Here is a 22,351-nt window from a genome sequence, read left to right as displayed (position 1 = left end):
TCATTCAATCGTATTTATTGAGCGCTTACTGTGTGCAGAGCACTGTACTAAGCGCTTGGGAAGTGCATACCCCAAATTTATTTTAGCATCTGTCTCCTCTAGACTGTAAGCTCCTTATGGATAGGAACATTTCTACCAAGTTCTTAGTACAGTGTTCTGCACTCAGAAAGCTCTCAATAAATACCATTAATTGATTTTAGATCATAGATATGATTATGGTGCTGGATTCAGAGCAGAACAACACAAATGATTAAAGGGGAGGAGAAAAGGAATTTAGAAGGATGGTTAAAGGAATTGTGTTGGTTTAGCCTGGAGAAAAGTGGTTACTAGGTGAACTGAATTAGTCTCAAGTGTAAGCAGGTTATTGCAGAGCCATTCCTTTCTGCTGGGCAGGTTAGAAGACACCACGGGAAAGAATACAGACCTGGGAGTAGGAGGACCAGGGTTTTAATCTCAACTCTGCCGCTTGCCTGCCGTGTGACCCTGGGCAAGTCACTTCACTTCTCTGTGTCTCAATTTCCTCACCTGTAAAATGGGGATTCAATATCTATTCTCCCTCCCACTTGGATTGTGAGGACTCATGCAGGACAGGAACTGTGTGTGACTGGATTATCTTGTATCTACCCCAATGCTTAGTGCAGTGCTTGGGACATAGTAAGCGCTTAACAGATACCACATTTATTTATGATTACCACTAATAATGAAGTTCACCCACGAGTGTCTGTGTAGCTGGAAAGGCAAATGCTGAATCCACAGTCAGGGCCATGCAAACAGACTTTCCTGTAGCGTTGTGTGGGTTTGGGGCTCCACTCTGTTTCGTGATCTTCTTGAAGCTGCTGCTCCCAAAGAACCACTCCTTCCTTGCTGGCAGTACACTGTGCTTCCTCTGTCCTTGGCCAAGGTTTGGTTTTACTGCTCCCTTCAGTCGTTTCCTCGCTTTTATTTCCGCAGTTTCAGCTGTTTGGGTATACACGTGTTACGATAATAATGGCGGTATCCCTTAAGTGCTTACTGCGTGTCAAGCACTGTATTAAGCACTGTCACACACCTCCTCAGAAAACTCCAGTGGTTGCCCATCCACCTCCATATCAAACAAAAACTCCTCACCATTGACTTTAAAGCACTCCCCCATCAGTGCCCTCTCCTACCTCATCTCCTTCTCTCCTACAACCGAGCCCACACACTTTGCTCCTCTAGTGCTTACCTTCATACTGTGCCTCGATCTTGTCTATCTCACCACCAACCCCTAGCCCATGTTCTGCTTCTGGCCTGGAATGCCCACCTCCTCAAACCTCACAGACAATTACTCTCCCCCTCTTTAAAGCCTTATTGAAGGCCCATCTCCTCCAAGAGGCCTTCCCAGACTAAACCCCATTTTCCCTCATCTTCCGCTCCCTTCTGCATTGCCCTGACTTCCTCCCTTTACTCTTCCTCCCTCCCAGCCCCACAGCACTTATGTACATATCTGTAATTTTATTTATTTGTGTTGATGTCTCTCTCCCCCGCTCTAGACTGTGAGCTCATTGTGGTCAGGGAATGCCACTATTTATTGTTGCATTGTACTTTCCCAAGTGCTTAATACAGTGCTCTGCACACAGTAAGCACTTCATAAATATGATTGAAAGAATGAATGATTAGATAACCAGTTCAGACACAGTCCCTGTTCAGTCAATCAATCAGTGCCAACTTGTACTTCCCAAGCGCTTAGTACAGTGCTCTGCACACAGTAAGCGCTCAATGAATACGATTGAATGAATGAATCAGTGATATTTATTGAGCGCTTTCTGTATGCAGAGCACTGTCTACTGTGTGACCTTGGGCAAGTCCCTTAACTTCTCTGTGCCTGTTACCTCATCGTAAAATGGGGATTGAGACTGTAAGCCCCCCGTGGGACAACCTGATCACCTTGTAACCTCCCCAGCGCTTAGAACAGTGCTTTGCACATAGCTCTTAATAAGTGCCATTATTATTATTATTTACATAAGTGCTGTGGGGCTGGGGTGAGTGTCAAAGTGGTTAAAGGGTGCACAGTCACATAAAGGGCTTAGTGAGGGAAGACCTCTGGGAGTCATTCTGTTTTCTACATACTGAGTTTGAGGTGCCTCTCCAGGTAGAGACTGTTTGTGCTGAAGGCAAGAGGAGGTGCAGGTTTATATGTTAAGAGCGGTCATCATCATCATCATCAATCGTATTTATTGAGCGCTTACTATGTGCAGAGCACTGTACTAAGCGCTTGGGAAGTACAAACTGGCAACATATAGAGACAGTCCCTACCCAACAGTGGGCTCACAGTCTAAAAGGTGGGCTCACAGTCTAGGGGGTCATCCAGGTGGAGGTGGTAGCTGAATAATAATAATGGCCTTTGTTAAGCACTTACTATGTGCAAAGCACTGTTCTAAGTGCTGGGGAGATTACAAGGTGATCAGGTTGTCCTACGGGGGGCTCACAGTTTTAATCCCCATTTTACAGATGAGGTCCCTGAGGCACAGAAAAGTTAAGTGACTTGCCCAAAGTCACACAGCTGACAGTTGGTGGAGTCAGGATTTGAACCCATGACCTCTGACTCCAAAGCCCGGGCTCTTTCCACTGTGCCACGCTGCTTCTCCAAGTGGTTTGGATAAACTCCCCAGGAGCCAGACAGGAGCAGAGCCAGAACAGAACCTTGCAGGATGCCCATAGTAAGAGGATGAAAGTCAGTGAGCGAAACTGAGAAGGAGCAGTCAGGGGGAGCAGTACTATTTATCAAGTGCTTACTGAGTGCTAAACACTGTACTGAGCGCTAGGAGAGCATCCACTTGTCTGCTCTGTGACCACTTAACTTCTCTGTGCCTGTTACCTCATCTGTAAAATGGGGAGCAAGACTGTGAGCCCCACGTGGGACAACCTTGTATCTACCCCAGCGCTTAGAACATAGTAAGCACTTAATACCACGATTCTTGTTATTATTATCATTAGACACGGTCCCTGCCCCTTAGGGGCTTCAAAGACAGAGAGATAGAAGGAGAAGCAGGTTAATAATGGGTCATCAAAAGCAAGGCCAGGTAGTGCTTCAAGGAGAAGGGAGTGGGGTGTACAGTGATGAAAGCCTCCGAGAGGTCGAGGAGGATCAGGATAGTGTGTAGCCCCTTGAGCTTGGCCTTCGGGGAGTGAGTGGAGAGCCTAGAGAGTGAAGGCTCACTGGAGTGAAGAGGTGGAGAAGAGTGTAGGTGGAGAAATGACAGTGGGGGGGGCTCCAGGAGTTTGGATAGGAATGGGAGCTGGGAGCTGGGGTCCTAGCTGGAGGAGACCAGAGGGTCGAAAGAAGTCTTTCAGAGTATGGAGGTCACTTGAACGTGTTGGAAGGCAGAGAGGAGGGATCGAAAAGGGAGGGAGAGGTTGAAGGTGGCAGTGAGGGGCAAGAAGGAGAGTGGTGATAGGTGGTGATAGGAGAGGGGGGTCAGAAGTGTGGGGTTGGGGTAAGGGGGTGGATTTAGAGAGTTGGCGGGAGACCTCCTCTTGAGGAAACACCTGGACCCCACAGCTCAGAGGATGGGGGATTAGTGTGATCAGGTCCCACACAGAGCTCACAGTCTAAGTAATAATAATAATGGCATTTATTAAGCACTTACTATGTGCAAAGCACTGTTCTAAGCGCTGGGGAGGTTACAAGGTGATCAGGTTGTCCCACGGGGGGCTCACAGTCTTAACTCCCATTTTACAGATGAGAGAACTGAGGCACAGAGAAGTTAAGTGACTAGCCCAAAGTCACACAGCTGACCGTTGGTGGAGCTGGGATCTGAACCCGTGACCTCTGACTCCAAAGCCCAGGCTCTTCCCACTGAGCCACGCTGCTTCTCAGTAGGAGGGAGAACAGGGAGCAGTTAGCCAGGAAGCCAGCTTTGAGGGGTTAGGGAGAAGTAGGAGGGAGAACAGGGAGCAATTAGCCAGGAAGCCGGCTTTGAGGGGATCAGTGTACTGGATCATCTTTCTGCTTCTGGTTGATTAATGGGAAGCTGTGGTTGATGGGTGGATTGGCCTGGGGCTAAGAGGATTAGCGAGTTTTCTGCCTGCCTTTACCTCCAGAAATATCTGTCCTGCTCCCACCACTTTTGCCAGTCATCTTCCCTGACCAAAACCCACTCCAGACACTAACACTTTCCTCCCCCCACCTTGGTGTTATCCACTAGATGGTAAGATCCTTGAGGGCAGAGATCATATGTACCAACTCTGTTGTACTCTCCTAAGAGTTGGAAAAACAGCATGGTCTAGTGGATAGAGCACGGGCTTGGGAGTCAGAAGGACCTATTCTATTTATTTATTTTATTTTGTTAGTATGTTTGGTTTTGTTCTCTGTCTTCCCCTTTTAGACTGTGAGCCCACTGTTGGGTAGGGACCGTCTCTATATGTTGCCAATTTGTACTTCCCAAGCGCTTAGTACAGTGCTCTGCACATAAAGCGCTCAATAAATACGATTGATGATGATGATGATGACCTGGGTTCTAATACTGGCTCTGCCACTTGTCTTCTGTGTGACCTCGTGCAAGTCACTTCACTTCTCTGTGCCTCAGTTACCTCATCTGTAAAATGGGGATTAACACTGTGATCCCTAAGCGGGACAGGGACTTTGTCCAACCTGATTAGCTTGTATCTACCCCAGTGCTTAGTATAATGCCTGGCACCTAGTAAGCGCTAAACAAATACCATAAAAAAGAGCGTAGAACAGTACCCTGCACACAGGTAAATGCTCAGTAAATACCACCAATGGATTATCTTGAACTCCTTGATGTCTTTTAATTCTCACATTCAATCTACCATCAGAGCTCACTGGTTCTTCCTCTACAACATTTTCTGGATCTACACTTTCCTCTCCACTCAAACAGTTGCTCTTCTGGTTCAATATCTAATCGTACTGCAGCTAGACTTTGTTGTATTTTCCCAAGCACTTAGTGTGGTGCTCAGCAAACAGTAAGCGCTCAATAAATGCAACTGAATGAATGGACTATTGTTCCAGACTCCTTGCTGGTCTCCCTGACTCAGCCTGTCCCCATTCCAATCTATATATGATGATGCTCCATGGGTCATTTTGGAGCACTTCTCAGCCCACGCCTCTCCTCTTCTCTCCTCAAAACTCTCCATTAGCTTCCTTTTCCGTCCACATCCAACAAAATCTCCTCACTCTTGGCTTTAAGGCTTTCAACCAACTGGCCCACGGAGAAGGCAGTCATTTGAAGGTCAGTCCTGTCGTGTTCTTTGGATTTATCGAGGGAGGGAGTTCCAGAGTCGGGAAGCAGCATGGGCGATGGATTGAAATAATAGTAGTAATGATGGTATTTGTTGAGCACTTACATTGTGCAAAGCACTGTTCTAAATGCTGTGGGGATACAAGGTGATCAGGTTGTCCCATGTGGGGCTCACAATCTTAATCCCCATTTTATAGATGAGGTAACTGAGGCACAGAGAAGTTAAATGACTTGACCAAAGTCACACAGCTGACAGGCGGTGGAGTCCTGAGTAGAACCCATGACCTCTGACTCCCAAACCCGTGCCCTTTCCACTGAGCCACGCTGCTTCTCTTGAAGTGGGGAGAAGTGAGTGGGAGACGTTCAGTTAGAAGGTTTCGCTTCAGGAAAGCAGAGAGAGCAATGAAAAACGCTGTAATGTTAAGTGGGAATAATGGGAACAAGAGGAAAACCACAGAAGCAACCGGTAACAACAAAGGTAAGTAAAAAAATGACTACCTTTCTCTCTATTCATATACATATGAACACTAAGGGTGACTGATGAGATGATCTGATCAGGGAGGTAGGAATTATTTAGGAAAAAGCTCTCCTCCAGGAGGAGGGCTTTAGGGAGCATTTGATTCTGGGGAGGAGATGTTTGACCCTTGTCCAGCAGGTCTGAGCAAGCTGTTTGAGTGGCTCTGGTTCTCACTTGACCCAAATGAGAATCCAGTTTGAGAGGAGAGTATGGAGGTTGGTGAGGAAAGACGTGGTATAGGTGAGGGGTTGCAGAGCTGAGACACAAAGTCTTGTACATATTTGAATCTTTCGCAGTAAGCCCCCTCTCTGCCCTTCGCTGCCTGACTTTGAAGCTGAAGCAGACTCACAAGGGGTGATGGGCTAGTAGGCCCACTAGGACTTTTCTGTTTTGGATTCTCTTCTGCCGGGACATGGCAAGTGGAAACTGCATGGACCCAGCCTAGGTCTGGCCCATCTCAGCCCAGTCCCATCCTGGGGTTTGAGTTAGATAGCAGGGGAGCATTCATTCATTCAGTTGTATTGATTGAGCGCTTACTGTGTGCAAAGCACTTGGGAGAGTACAGTATAATAACAAACAGACACATTCCTGCGCATAATGAGCTCACAGTCTAGTGGGGGAGACAGACATTAATGTAAATAAATAAATACATAAATTACAAGTACATTTACATATGTGCTGTGGGGATGGGAGGGAGGGTGAATGAAGGAGCAAGTAAGAGTGGCACAGAAGGGAATGGGAGAAGAGGAGAGGAGGGCTTAGTCAGAGAAGGCTTCTTGGAGAAGTTGTGCCTTCAATAAGGTTTTGAAGTGTGGGGGGAGCAATTATCTGGGTGATATGAGGAGGGAGGGCGTTCCAGGCCAGAAGCAGGGGGTGGACGAGAGGTCGGTGGTGAGATAGACGAGATGGAGGTGTAATGAGAAGGTTAGCATTAGAGGAACGAAGGGTGTGGGCTGGGTTGTAATAGGAGAGTAGTGAGGTGAGGTAGGAGGGGACAAGGTGATTAAATGCTTTAATGCTAATGGTGAGGAGTTTTGTTGGATGTAGATGAGTGGGCAACCACTGGAATTTCTTGAGGAGTGGAGAAATATGTGGGGAGAGCATGTGTGAGGTATCTTGTCTCCCTCCTCATCCCGCTACTTGCCAGGGGGAAAGACTGCTCATAAGCTGCTCAGAGCTCAGCTTAGCCTGAGCGAGGGGCCAGGATAGGATGGCCAGACCCAAAGCTCCCTATTACAGTCCCACTTTCAGGTGGCCTGTGGGATCTAAAGTGGTACCGGATCCCTTTATGTCCGATTTTAGATTTTGGGCCCCAAGCCTCCCTCCGCTGCCGCTGCAGACTTCACACTGGCCCAGGAGGGACTGCAAAGACGCTGGAGCAAATAGGGCACCCGGCCCCCAACAACCAGAGATAAACTTTTGGAAGGTGCAAAGTCTGTCTTCTGCAAAATGGTATGAGTGACATCGTCATGTTGTGCCTTGTGCTCGGTGAAACACACACGTGACGGTGTGGTATCTCCTTGTCAGGGGGCAAAGGGGCCATCTACACATCCTTGGCCCAGGTTTGGACCCATTAAGAGTCTTATCCGATCACAGAGGCCCCCTCCCCATCCGCCATCCCCAGCCCTCCCTGGAGGAATCTCCATTCAGTGGGAACAAGACCAACTCCCCAGAAACACCCGTCCAACCTTGGGGGAAGTTCCAACTATTCTGGCCAGAGCAGACCCACAGTGGCCCCACAGAACATACGTGCATATCCATAATTTATTAGTATTGATGTCTGTCTCCCCCTCTAGACCGTGAGCTCGCTGTGGGCAGGGAACGTGTCTACTAACTCTGTTGTATTGTACTCTCCCAAGCGCTTAGTGCTGCTTCTCTTGTTGCCACTATTATTGGTGAATGATTTTTACCAAATTTTCCTGGTTGTTTGCTGTCTCCCCTTCCCCAGTTTCATTCATTCATTCAACCGTATTTATTGAGCGCTTACGGTGTGCAGAGCACTGTACTAAGCGCTTGGGAAGTACAAGTTGGCAACATATAGAGTTGGTCCCTACCCAACAGCAGGCTCACAGTCTAGAAGGGGGAGACAGAGAACAAAACAAAACATATTAACAAAATCAAGTAAATAGAATAAACATGTACAATCAAATTTATCTACATATATATGTATATATATGTGTATATATATATGTGTATATATATATGTGTATATATATATATATATATAAGCATATGGAGAAGCAGCGTGGCTCAGTGGAAAGAGCACGGGCTTTGGAGTCAGAGGTCATGGGTTCAAATCCCGGCTCTGCCAACTGTCAGCTATGTGACTTTGGGCAAGTCACAACTTATCTGTGCCTCAGTTACCTCATCTGTAAAATGGAGATTAAAACTGTGAGCCCCATGTGGGACAACCTGATCACCTTGTAACCTTCCCAGCGCTTAGAACAGTGCTTTGCACATAGTAAGCACTTAACAAATGCCATCATTATTATTATTATTATATATAAATGCAGAGGCCAGATTAAATAAATGCATAATATCAGGATATTCACCAACTGGGGCTACTTACCAACTCTGCGTGTTTGTGTAGGCACATACAAAAGTCTAAAAAGTAAGTCCTCAATCAAATGTATCTCAATAACATTCTCTTCTAATACAGTTATTATTATTCCGAATTATATTCCAAATCTATTCCACAGATTATTCCAAATAATCAATCAAGGGTATTTAGAGAAGCAGCGTGGCTCAGTGGAAAGAGCACGGGCTTTGGAGTCTGAGGTCATGGGTTCGCATCCCAGCTCCACCACAAGTCTGCTGTGTGACCTTGGGCAAGTCACTTAACTTCTCTGAGCCTCAGTTACCTCATCTGTAAAAATGGGGATTAAGACTGTGAGCCCCACGTGGGACAACTTGATCACACTGTATCCCCCCCAGCGCTTAGAACAGTGCTTTGCACATAGTAAGCGCTTAACAAATGCCATTATTATTATTATTATTATTATTATTATTATTATTTAGCGTTTACTATGCACAGAGTATCGTACTAAGGGCTTGGGAGAGTACAATACACCAGAGTTGTAGATCCGATTATGATTGAATAGGTTAATGGTTTTCTTTCATTCTGCCTATAGGAAGACCTGCCAAAAGTTTGAGAAGGCTGAAGGCTTAGAAGACATCAGGAATGGAAGACGACTCATTTAAATGAAGGCAGTTTAAAAGGGTCAGGCAATGGCCTAAATCACCTCCGTTAGCTGCCCCGTGAGGAGGGACGTGGCCTATTTTCAGTGGGCCCACCTCAGTCAATCAGTGGATTTATTGAGCGCTTACTGTGTGCAGAGCGCAGTACTGAACGCTTGGGAGAGAACGGTACAGTAGACTTGTTAATCACGATTGCTGCCTTCGCGGAGTTTGCAGTCTGGCTCTGGGCCCCCTCAGTGTGGGCACCTGGGGTGAAGAACCGACAGAACGGAGGCGGAGAGTGAGCGGAGTGAATGGGGTGAGGGGAGGCCCGTACCACGCGCAGCAGTGGGCAGCCCTCTGTGGCTTCTGGCCCTAAGTGGATCAGACCAGAGTGGACCGAAGGAGTGCGGCATCCGTCCAGGGGCCTGTACCACGAGCAGCACAGGGCAGCCCTCTGTGGCTTCTGGCCCTAAGTGGATCAGACTAGAGTGGACCGAAGGAGTGCGGCATCCATCCCAGGGGCCTGTACCACGAGCAGCACAGGGCAGCCCTCTGTGGCTTCTGGCCCTAAGTGGACCAGACTGGACCGAAGGAGTGCGGCATCCGTCCCAGGGCATTAAGTGGCTCCCTTGATCCCGTCCAGGCTGCGCAGGGAATTTTTGAAAGTGTGGGAGCTGGGGGCCAGAGGGGCAGCGGGGGACACTGGCCCACGGGAAAGTAGGGGGTGTGTGTCCTGTCCTGGCCATCCTCCAGCTCCCTCTTGGAAGTTGCCCATTGGCTCTGGGCTGGGCAAGCCACCTGCATCTGGACCTCCTGCGGACCCCGCTTTCCTCAAGGCTTCGAATCAACGCCTGGTCCGCTCCTCTCTGCCCCAATCGACCCACACCATGAAGCCTTGAGCGGTCAGGACGATGACCACAGTCCCCGTGAGTGGGAGGGGCGAGGGGCCGCCCCGCCGCCCACATTGGCCGCACCGGGACGGCGCCGAGGACCGCGGCCGGGGCTCGCTCCCCGCAGAGGAGTCCGAGGGGCCGCAGCCTCGGCTGACCCCGTTGGAGAAGCTGACGCGGGACATGTCTCAGGACGAGAAGGTGGTGAGGGAGATCACCCTGGGGAAACAGATCGGCTTCTACCGGATCCGGGGCCAGATTGGCAGCGGGAACTTCTCTCGGGTGAAGCTTGGAATTCACTCCCTAACCAAAGGTAAAATTCAGCTTTTAGTGGTCTGCTACCTATGGAGTCAATCGATAGTTTTTATTGAGTGCGTTCCCACCCAGTTTAAATTCCTCAAGGGGCAAGACCAGGTCTTTGCCTGCTGTGGCCTAGAGGAAAGGTAATGGCCTTGGAAGGCTGGAAACCTGGGTTCTAATCCCCTCTCTGGTATGAGAGTTAAAAAAAAATTTAAATACACAGGAGGGTTTAGAATAAGTCACCTAGGAGTGCTGAAATAAAATTTTTCAGCGCTTAGAACCGTGCTTTGCACATGGTAAGCGCTTAATAAATGTCATTATTATTATCATTATTATTAAGAGTATTGGAAAAATCACCTAACATTTCCTTGCCTCAGTTTTCTCATCTTTAAAATGGGGGTTCACTATCTGTTCTCCCTCCTACTTAGACTGAGAGGACCATGCGGGATGGGACTGTCTGGCCAAATTATATTGCAACAATTTATTATTATTATTATTATTATTATTATTACTGCATTTCTCAAACACTAGCTCTGTGCAAAGCGCTCTACAAAGAAGCAGCGTGGCTCAGTGGGAAGAGCATGGGCTTGGGAGCCAGAGGTCATGGGTTCAAATCCCACCTCTGCCACTTAGCTGTGTGACTTTGGGCAAGTCACTTCGCTTCTCTGGGCCTCAGTTACCCCATCTTTAAAATGGGGATTAAGACTGTGAGCCCCACGTGGGACAACCTAATCACCTTGTAACCTCCCCAGCTCTTAGAACAGTGCTTTGCACATAGTAAGTGCTTAATAAATGCCATCCTCATCATCATCAAAGAGCTGGGGAAGTCTACAGGACATAGCATCAGGCACTGTCAGCGGGGCTCTGCCTCAGTAGGGCAGAAGGGATGTTAGGAATAATTTAACCAGGCAGATTCATTAAAAATAACGATTCAATCAAAGGAGGAAAGGAGGGATTTTAACAGTGTTGTGAAGGTTGAACTGACAGGATTTAGTGACAGGTTGAATGAGAAAGATGAGCCAAGGATAACGCCAAGGTTATGGGGTTGTGAGACAGAATGGAAGGTGGTGCTGTCTACAGTGACAGGAAAGTCAATCGCAGGAGTGATGACATCTCCAGGTGTGGCTGTGAGGGCGGCCCAAGGGAGTGACAATCCCGGTGTCTTTTTGAACAGTTGCTGGCTGCGATCCTCCAGTGGCCTCTTAAGTCGTGCCCGCCCCCCACTCCCGTTTCCCCACCCAGTTCTCTTTTGGGGCTTTCCTTGCATTCTCTCCTGGGAATATTGGAGAGGCTGGGGCTCAGCTGAACTCCACAAGAGTCTGGGAAGCAGAATTCAGGCAGGCCCACCTCTGCTGCTGGTCTGCCAGCTGACCTGGGGGCCAGCTGAGAACCCCTGTGGGTCTACACGTCCTATCTGTGAGATGAAGAGAATAAGAACAATAATAATGGCACCTGTTAAATGCTTACTCTGTGCCAAGCACTGTAGTAAGCACTGGCGTAGATAGAAGGTAATCAGGTTGGATGCAGTATTGTTACGCGGCTTCTCACATAATAGAAGCCGCAGTTCAAGACTCTACACAGTGTAGGACAGCAAACTGCCCACAGAAGATGCTCAATCATTACTGTTGGTGCTGAAAACACAGCTCTCACAGAGAACTGTACTGGGCCATTGCTACGTGCAGAATGCCGTGTGGAGAGTATACAAAAGCAGTAAAAGATTCAGTCCTCGTCCTTGAGGAACTTAGAATTTACCGCAGGTGACAGGAGACATCAATTGGTGAATATCCCAGAGGTGTAATGGGGACCAAATATATCAGTAGCAGACACATGTTAAATAAGCAAATGAACATGTGCTGAGGTGCCTGGGAAGAGGGGAGTTAGTGAATGCAGGCAGGGCTCTTGTGGGAGACAGGCTTTGAGGGAGGTTTGGCAGGAGGGCATGGAGAAGCCTCTCCCAGAAAGCCCGTGAGGTGAGCGGTGCCAAGTCGGTCAGGGTGGCCTGAACTCCTGCAGCTGGAGGCGGCACAGGGCATCCTTGTTCCCAGTTTCCCGGACTCGCACAACTGAGGCCCATCTCTTGGGATGCCGGGGGAGGGCTGCCCTCAAACCTGGCACCTGGCAGCCAGGGCAGGGGCAGCAGGAAGGCGGTGGCTGGGCTCAACTGTTGCTAATGCTGGCTTCTGTCTCCTGCCAGTTGATAGTGCTGCTTGTGCGTGTGTGTGTGTGTGTGTGTGTGTGTGTGTGTGTGAGAGAGAGAGATGATGAGAATAAGAACAATAATAATGGCACCCGTTAAACGCTTACTCTGTGCCAAGCACTGTACTAAGCAAGGAAGGAAAGCCCCAGCAGAGAGCTGGGTGGGGAGACGGGTGGGGGCACAGTCACGATTTAAGAGTCCACTGGAGGATCGCAGTGGAGAGAACATCCGCATGTGTGCCCCTGTGGGTTTGTCCACAAGTTATCCTAACTCATCTGCAGTCCAATTTCATTTTTTTATGGTTTTTAAATTCTTTTAATGGTATCTGTTAAGCACTTATTATGAGCCAAACACTATTCTAAGCACTAGGGTAGGTACAATAACAATGATAACGATGGTATTTGTTAAGTGCTTACTGTGTGCCGAGCACTGATCAGAGTGCTGGGGTTAGATACAAGGTAATCAGGTTGTCCCACGTGGGGCTCACAGTTTTAACCCCCATTTTACAGATGAGGTAACTGAGGCACAAAGAACTTAAGTGACTTACCCAAAGCCACACAGCAGGCAAGTGGAGAGCCAGGATTAGAACCCACAACCTCTGCCTTCCAAGCCCGTGCTCTTCCCACTAAGCCACACTGCTTCTCTATAAGTTAATTAGGTTGGGCACAGTCCCCGTCCCTCAAGGGGCTCACAGTCTAAGTAGGAGGGAGAACAGGTATTTAGTCCCCATTTTACAGTTGAGGAAACTAGAGCACAGAGAACTTGTGACTTGTCCTAGGTCACACAGCAGAAAAGGGGTGGAGTTGGGATGAGAATCCAGGTCCTCGGGAATCCCAGGCCCATGCTCTTTCTACTAGGCCCCGCTGCTTCTAATTGCATGACCAATCCCGAATTTCTCCGTCTGGCGTTTGCCCTGGCCAAGCTCCCCGAGTGTTATGCACCCAATTCTATCTGGAACCACCCCCAGCACTGCGGGTGGCCTCTGGCCCGGGACCTCGTGTCGCTCATTTCCCGGTTCTTGGCTAGAGGAATCAAACCATTGAGGATTCAAGGACAATAATTTTTCCTGACGAAAGAGTAGCACAATCCCAGATTACCGATCCCTTTCCCTAAATGAGCCCAACCCCAGATTATTGATTCCTTTCCCTAAATTCTTGATCGTGCTTGAAGTGGACACCTGAGAAAAGATGAGGCACAGGTTTGGTGGATTTTTTTTTAGGTACGGTATTTAAAATTGATCCCACTAAAGTCCCTTTAGGGATCCATCATCAGTGTTTATTGAGCACCTATTGTCAGCGGAGCATTATACTGGGACTTCCCGTGAGCGGAGCACTGTACTAGGACCTTGGGAGCCTTCAGTAAAAGTAGAAGTCTTCGTTCTTGATCTCAAAGACCTTTCAATCTAGTGTAGGAGGTGGACAGAAAGACACAGATAATGGATAAGAAATTCAGTGGGAATAAGGAAATCATACCTACAACTGGTAACGACCAAAGTAAAACAAAACGGGATAAATGGATGAATGTGGAAGAAATAATCTGATATATACATGTACTTGTACTTCCCAAGCGCTTAGTACAGTGCTCTGCACACAGTAAGTGCTCAATAAATATGATTGATTGATGGATTGATGTGTGTTTAGGAGGTTGAGGAGATGTGGCCTCACCAGGGATGTTGGGTTAGTTGGAGGGTGCTTTCTTGGGGAGATGACTGTTTGGGAGGCTCTGGAGAGAGGGAGGAAAGTGGTTTGACAGACTTGAAAGGGAGGGGAGCTCCAGGAACAGGGAGAGGCCTAAGCAAAGAATAGCAGACAGGACTGTAAAGAGCAAGGAAAGCATGCGTTAGATTGGGCTGGTTCTGAACTGGGGGATAGTAGGAGAAGAGAGTGGAAAGCTAAGGTGGCGCCTGGTGGATTATAATAATAATAATTACTACCATTATAGTCGTTATTAACCACGTACCACGTGTCAAGAACTCTCCTAAGGTTTAGAATAGTATCGTGAGGTGACCGATGTTTGTGTAGCACACCATTAATCCCAGGCTCCTTTTGGACTTTCAGAGAAAGTGGCTATTAAGATCCTGGACAAGACCAAGTTAGACCAGAAAACCCAAAGGCTGCTCTCCCGGGAGATTTCCAGCATGGAGAAGCTGCACCACCCCAACCTCATCCGCCTCTACGAGGTGGTGGAGACGCTGTCCAAGGTGCACCTGGTCACGGAGTACGCCGGCGGCGGGGAGCTCTTCGGGAAGATCAGCGCCGAGGGGAAGCTCTCCGAGGCGGAAAGCAAACTCATCTTCTCCCAGATCGTGTCCGCGGTGAAGCACATGGTGAGAGAGAGGGGCATGAATAACTGGGGTGTTGGTTAAGCGTTTACTGTGTGCCAAGCATTGGGATAGAGATAAGCTAATCAGGACAGAGTCCCTGCCCCATGAAGTGCTCACGCCCACGAGTTTCCTATTTTCACTCCCTGCTCAAATCCTGTGTCCCTCCACCCTCCCTATCACTTGCCGCCAATGATCTTACCGCCTATTTCATCAAAAGAATTGAAACCACCAGGCATGATCAGCCCCAAATATCCACCTGCACTTCCCTAGTCGCATCCTCCTCCTGCTTCCTCTTGTATTCTGTCAATCTAACGGTCAATTCCAGCCTACCCAGCAGTATTGCAAGAGATCTGTCGTAATTATTGAGCACTTACTCTTTGCAGAGCACTAGACCAAGTGCTTGGGGGAGTACAGTATAACAATATAACGGACACATTCCCTGCCCACAATTAGCTTCACCTGTGCATTCAACCCAGCCTTTGGCACCTTAGAGCTCACTCTCTCCCATGGCTTCACCTATCCTGATGAGTCGTCTGTCAAAGCTGATGATTCCCAAATATACCTCTCCAGCCCCGACCTCACTCCGCTGCGGTCTCACATTTCTTCCTGCTTCCATGGCATCTCTATTTGGATGTCCCACCAATACCTCAAACTTCAAATGACCTAAACAGAACTCCTTCTCAACCCCATTCCACAACTGCCTTTCTTCCCTGTCTCACAGGCCCATATCTCCGATTCATCTGTTTCATTCAGTCCACATATTCAACCTGTCACTAAAATCCATTCCTTCCTGTCCACCCAACTGCTACCATGCTGATCTAAGTACTTATATCCCACCTTGATTACTGCATCAACCTTCTCACTGGCTCCTCTGCCTTCTGTCACTGTCCACTTCAGTCTTCACTTTACTTCCCAAATCATTTTTCTTAAAAAAAAAAATGCTCAGTCTTCATTTCCCCACTCCTCAAGAACCTCCAGTTGTTGTTCATCCATCTCCACATCGAACAGAAAGTCTTTACTCTTGGCTTTAAAGCATTTAATTGGCTCTCCTCCTGTTTCCCTACTTCTCCCACTACAACCCTGTCCACACACTTTGCTCCTCTAACACCGAACCACTCACTTATACCTCGATCTTATTTATCTCACCACCAACCCCTTGCCCTATGGCCTGCAATTCCCTTCACCTTCATAATGGACAGACCACCAATCTCCTCATCTTCAAAACCCTACTAACATCATATTTCCTACCAAGTGGCCGTCCCTATCTAAGCCCTCCCTTCCCTGTCTAAGCCCTTCCTTCTACATTGCCTATACATTTGGGTCTGTACCGCATAAGGACTATGATATTCACCTCTTCCCCAGCCCCATAGCACTTATATACTTATTATCATCATCACCATCATCAGTGATATTTACTGAATGCTTACTATGTGCAGAGCAATCAATCAGTCGTATTTATTGAGCGCTTACTGTGTGCAGAGCACTGTACTAAGCGCTTGGGAAGTACAAGTCGGCAACACATAGAGACAGTCCCTACCCAACAGTGGGCTCACAGTCTAGAAGGGGGAGACAGAGAACAAAACCAAACATACTAACAAAATAAAATAAATAGAATAGATATGTACAAGTAAGATAAATAAATAACTGTACTAAGTGCTGGAGAGAGTGTTATGCAACAGATTTAGCAGACACGTGCCATGCCTGTAATGAGATTGCAGTCTAGAGGGAGAGACAGACATTAATATAAATAAATAATTATACGTAATTAAAGATATGTACATAAGTGCTGTGGGGTGGAGGGTGGGGCAAGTATTCATTCATTCATTCAATCGTATTTATTGAGCACTTACTGTGTGCAGAGCACTGTACTAAGCACAACCCAAAAACGGGCTCACAGTCTAGAAGGGGGAGACAGACAACAAAACAATTTGACAGGCATTAATAGCATCAGAATAGATAAATAGAATTATAGATATATACACATCATTAATAAAATCAATAGAATAATAAATATTTACAAATGTACACAAGTGCTGTGGGGCGGGAAGGGGGGTAGAGCAGAGAGAGGGAGTAGGGGCAATGGGGAGGGGAGGAGGACCAAAGGAAAAGAGTGGCTCAGTCTGGGAAGGCCTCCTGGAGGAGGTGAGCTTTCAGTAGGGCTTTGAAGGGGGGGAAGTGTGCTAGTTTGGCAGATGTGAGGAGGGAGGGCATTCCAGGCCAGAGGTAGGACGTGGGCCGGGGGTTGACGGTGGCACGGGTGAGAACAAGGCGCAGTGAGGAGGTTAGCGGCAGAAGAGTGGAGTGTGTGGGGTGGGCTGTAGAAGGAGAGAAGGGAGGTGAGGTAGGAGGGGGCGAGGTGATGGAGAGCTTTGAAGACTATTGTGCGAAGAGCACTGTACTAGTGAGGAGTTTTTGCTTCATGCGAAGGTTGAGAGGCAACCACTGGAGATTTTTGAGGAAGGGGGGTGACATACCCAGAGCGTTTCTGTAGAAAGATGTGTCAAATGCCCGGAGGTCACAGATCTAAGTGCATAGATGATCCAGAAGGGAGAGGGAGCCAGGCTTAATCAGAAAAGGCCTCTTGGATGAGCCATGACTGGTGACCATCTGTAATTTATTTTAATGTCTCTCCATCTGCCCCTCTAGTCCGTAAACTCCTTGTGGGCAGGGGTTGTCTACCAACTCTATTCTACTCTCCCAAGCACTTAGTAAAGTGCTCTGCACACAGTAAGCTCAGAGTAAATACCACTGATTGAGGGAGAACAGGTATTACATCCACATTTTAAGATGAGGAAACTGAGGCACAGAGCAGCTAAATGAGCTGCCCACGTTCACACAGCAGGCAAGTGGCAGAGGTGGGATGAGGACCCGGGTCCTCTGATTCCCAGGTCCACGGTCTTTCTACTAGTCTGTGCTGCTTGCTTCTCAGGGCTGTTCAGGGCCCTTGGCCTGTCGCGTCCCAGGTCCAGGAGGTGAGGAAGGCTGTGCAAAGTGGCGGCTTTGCGTTTCGAGGGGCCATTTTGCTATTGCTGCTGCAGTTCTCTGAGCTGAGGGCAGCCTTTCCTTCCTTTGCAAACTGCGCAAACCGGCCAGAGCAGGCGCACGGACAGGCTTCCTCGGGATGGGCCCAGCTTTGTCCGCTCGCTGTGACACCACTCCGTGGTAAAATTCCCAAATCTTCTCAAAATCCCAGACCCACACCCTGAACCCCAGGATTCTACGTGAAAGGAGGTTGCCTGGAGTCACCATGGGGGGCAATTCCTGCTGGCTGCAGCCATTCCCAAACCAAGCAAGAAGCCTCAGGCACGGGAACTTAGATTGAATACGGAGAGGAGACAGAAAGAGAGAAGTGGGTTGGAAGTCAAAAAGAGAAAGGTGGGTTGGAAGACAAAAAGAAAGAGGTGGCTTGGACCCCAGTTCTTCTTCAACATCATCATCATCATCAATCGTACTTATTGAGCGCTTACTGTGAAGCGCTTGGGAAGTACAATTTGGCAACATATAGAGACAGTCCCTACCCAACAGTGGGCTCACAGTCTAAAAGGGGGAGACAGAGAACAAAACCATACTAACAAAATAAAATAAATAGAATAGATATGTACAAGTAAAATAAATAGATAAATAGAGTAATAAATATGTACAAACATATATACATATATACAGGTGCTGTGGGGAAGGGAAGGAGGTAAGATGGGGGGGATGGAGAGGGGGACGAGGGGGAGAGGAAGGAAGGGGATTCTTACCCAATTCTTACCCTTCAGCTCACTTACAGCACTTGTATATATATTTGTACAGATTTATTACTCTATTTTACTTGTACATATTTATTATTCTATTTATTTTGTTAATGATGTGCGTATAGCTTTAATTCTATTTGTTCTGACGACTTTGACACCTGTCTCCATGTTTTGTTTTGTTGTCTGTCTCCCCCTTCTAGACCGTGAGCCCGTTTTGGGGGAGGGACCGTCTTTATATGTTGCCAACTTGTACTTCCCAAGCGCGTAGTACAGTGCTCTGCACACAGTAAGCGCTCAATAAATAAGAATGAATGAATGAACTACAAAAACTTTTTAGAGAGGGGAAGGGGAAGAGAATGTGTGAAAGCCCCGTGGCCGTGAAAGGCTGTGAGAGTGGTGAAGGGAGATGATTGTGTGGGGGGCCTGAGTGTGTGTGGACTGCTACCTCCTCTTTGTTTTCTCCTCACTTTGTGGCCTCTACAGAGAAGGAAAGGGAATTGGAGAGGAGAGAAGCTGAACCCAATTTCCTTTAGTATTCCAGCTGCCCTCGGGGAAGAACTAGCAATGCCTATAGGTATTTTTGTCTGGGAAGCTGGAAAATCCAACTTCAGTCTCCCTGTCCCCTTCCCCACATAGGGTATTGCAGCATTAGAGGAAGGACCAGAGTTTGAAGGGGGTGAAATCAATCAATCAATCATTTTTATTGAGCACTTACTGTAGGCAGAGCACTGTACTGAGCGCTTGGGAGAGTGCAATACAACGGAGTCGGTAGACATGTTCCCTGACCACAATGAGCTAAAGCGGGAAGTGGGCACATCCTGTTCCTTTTCTGTTGCCCTTCCTAGAGGAATCAATCAGTGGGATTTATTGAGCGTTTATTCTGTACAGAGCACTGAACTAAGTGCTTATGAGAATACGGTACATTTCTAGAATGGCACAAAGAGCAATCAAATAGAAATAATTCCCCACAGAGGGAAGTCCTGGCTCTCTGTAAGCTTGTTGTGGGTGGGGAGTATATCTACTACATTGTTATATTGTACTCTCCCAATTGCTTAGTACAGTGCTCTTAACACAATAAACACTTCATAAATATGATTGACTGACTGACTCTCATGCTCTGGGAATTAGAGAGTAGCATGAGATCCACTTTGAAAAACAACTTGGGAGTGGAAGTTTGGTTCCCTTCACTCCTAAGCCAAATAAAACAACCTTGACTACCTAGCTGTCAAAGCGAAGGTCTACAATAGCAGATTCCGACTTGTTCTTCCCAAGCGCTTAATGCAGTGCTCTGCACACAGTAAGTGCTCAATAAATATGATTGAATGAATGAATGAATGATTCCTGGATAATTTGACCCCCAAGATACACGCTGGCCTCGACTATCTGAAAATTTCAGGTTGAAACAACCTTCTCCTTAAATATATATGTATATATGTATATATGTTTGTACGTATTTATTACTCTATTTATTCATTCATTTATTTTACTTGTACCTATCTATTCTATTTATTTTATTTTGTTAGTATGTTTGGTTTTGTTTAGACTGTGAGCCCACTGTTTGGTAGGGACTGTCTCTATATGTTGCCAGCTTGTACTTCCCAAGCGCTTAGTTCAGTGCCCTGCACACAGTAAGCGCTCAATAAATACGATTGATTGATTGATTGATTGTTCTCTGTCTCCCCCTTCTATACTGTGAGCCCGCTGTTGGGTAGGGACTGTCTCTGTATGTTGCCAGCTTGTACTTCCCAAGCGCTTAGTTCAGTGCTCTGCACACAGTAAGCGCTCAATAAATACGATTGATTGATTGATTGTTCTCTGTCTCCCCCTTCTAGACTGTGAGCCCACTGTTGGGTAGGGACTGTCTCTATATGTTGCCAGCTTGTACTTCCCAAGCGCTTAGGTCAGTGCCCTGCACACAGTGCTCAATAAATACGATTGATTGATTGATTGATATCCAGATGCTTGAGGTCCACGTGCTTATTGGGGCCTTCGTTTCTTCTCAGGCTCAGCACGAACTCCACCCCCTTCTTATTTTCAGCCTGAAGTTGAAAGTAAAGCCCCTTTCTCCTTCCTTGTCCCTCAGCACGAAAACCAAATTATCCACCGCGACCTGAAGGCGGAAAACGTGTTCTACGCCAGCAACACCTGTGTGAAGGTAGGGGATTTTGGGTTCAGCACGGTGAGCCACCGAGGGGAGATGCTGAACACTTTCTGCGGGTCCCCCCCCCTACGCGGCCCCCGAACTCTTCCGCGACGAGCGCTACGTGGGGACGTCCGTGGACGTCTGGGCTCTGGGGGTGCTCCTGTACTTCATGGTGACGGGCACCATGCCGTTCCGGGCCGACACGGTGGCCAAGCTGAAGGAGTGTATCCTGGAAGGCGCCTTCGGCCTGCCCGCCCACGTCTCCCTCCCCTGTCAGCGGCTGATCCGTGGCGTGCTCCGGCCGGCACCCGCCGAGCGATCGGGCGTCGACGCCATCATGAGCGACGCCTGGATGCGGGGGGCGCGGTACCCTCGGCCCCTGGAGCCTTTCCAGCTGGATCCCCGCCATCTGGCAGAGGCCGGCGTGCTCCGGGAGGAGGACCGCGAGGTCAAGGCCGCGTTGGAAGCGCTGGGGATTACTGAAGAGCACATCCGGAACAACCGGGGGCGAGACGCCCGCAGTCCCATCACTGGGGCCTACAGGATCGTTTTGCACAGAGTCCAGAGGAAGCGGGCCCTGGACAGCGTCCCCGTCGTCACCCGCCCGGACTCCGGGGCGGGAAACGCGAAGAGAGGGCCCAGGCTCTGCCGGGCCATGAGGCACACCTCCAAATTCTGTGCAATCCTATGAACGGGCGTCGGGTGGCTGGGGCCGTCCCCCCAGCTTCTTTTTCACAGGGTTTTCATTTTTCCTAGTCATTTGGGAGAGACTTTTGTAATTTTTAAATAAATTGAACACACTGCCTCTTAGCGTGGAAAATGCATTTCTGCCCTGCAGGAGTCTGGCATAATGGGGGAACCAGCGGCTGTCCAGAAGCTGGCCTGTGAGGGAGGCTGAACCTGCCGCTAGTAACTGGGCCTGCCCACTCTTCCCCGACTCAAAACTCAGCCACGGGAGAGCTGCTTATGAGGTAGAGGAAGTCCTCCTTGCCCCCACAGCCCCATTCAGGCATCACCCCCCAGTCTTCTCTGCTCCCGTTACTCTCCGAACTCCTGGAATGGATCACTTATGCCCACTGTCTTCACGTTTTCTCCAGGTACTCTCTCCTTGACCCACATAATCAGGCTTTAAACCCCTTCCCCCTGCCCAGACCACTCTCATCATCACCAGTGTCTTCCTTATATCCAAATCCAACGGGCCCTACTCTGTCCTAATCCTCCTGGATCTCACAGCTGCCTCTGATTCCCCCCCCACCCCTCTTGAAACACTTCCAGGCCTCGGTTTTATGTTGGGCTTTTTTTTTTCCCCACGGGATTTGTTTAGTGCATACTCTGTGCCAAGCACTGTATTGAGCACTAGGGTAAATGTAAGCTAATCAGGTTGAACAGTCCATTAGAGAAGCAGAGTGGCTCAGTGGAAGGAGCACAGGCTTGGGAGGCAGAGGTCATGGGTTCAAATCCTGACTCCGCCAATTGTCAGCTGTGTGACTTTGGGCAAGTCACTTAACTTTTCTGTGCCTCAGCTCCCTCATCTGTAAAAATGGGCCCCACGTGGGACAACCTGATCACTTTGTCTCCTCCCCAGCACTTAGAACAGTGTTTTCCAGTGCTTAGAACAGTGCTCTGCCCACAGTAAGTGCTTAACGAATGCCATCATTATTATTATTATGTCCCACCTGGGGCTCACGGTCTTAATCCCCATTTTACAGATGAGGTCACTGAGGCACAAAGGAATGACGTGACTTGCCCAAGGTCACACAGGTGACAACTGGCAGTGCCAGGATTAAATCCTAGGTCCTCTGACTCACAGGACTGGGCTCTTTCCACTAGGTCATGCTGCTTCTG

General features: G+C 48.3%; 1 protein-coding gene across 1 annotated transcript; it reads left to right on the top strand.

Annotated features, from left to right (window-relative positions):
• Positions 1-9,694: 9,694 nt before the first annotated feature.
• NIM1K (NIM1 serine/threonine protein kinase) lies at positions 9,695-21,236 on the top strand. The gene is given in 4 exon segments (XM_038744269.1): positions 9,695-10,119; positions 14,361-14,629; positions 20,447-20,584; positions 20,586-21,236. Coding segments are annotated over 4 exon segments (1,311 nt in total). The 5' UTR covers positions 9,695-9,827; the 3' UTR covers positions 21,198-21,236.
• Positions 21,237-22,351: the final 1,115 nt, after the last annotated feature.

The sequence above is a fragment of the Tachyglossus aculeatus genome, chromosome 3 (assembly GCF_015852505.1).
Source record: "Tachyglossus aculeatus isolate mTacAcu1 chromosome 3, mTacAcu1.pri, whole genome shotgun sequence".
Lineage (NCBI taxonomy): Eukaryota > Metazoa > Chordata > Mammalia > Monotremata > Tachyglossidae > Tachyglossus > Tachyglossus aculeatus.
Note: the sequence above shows the minus strand (reverse complement) of the source record. Positions and strands in the feature narration are given on the sequence as shown.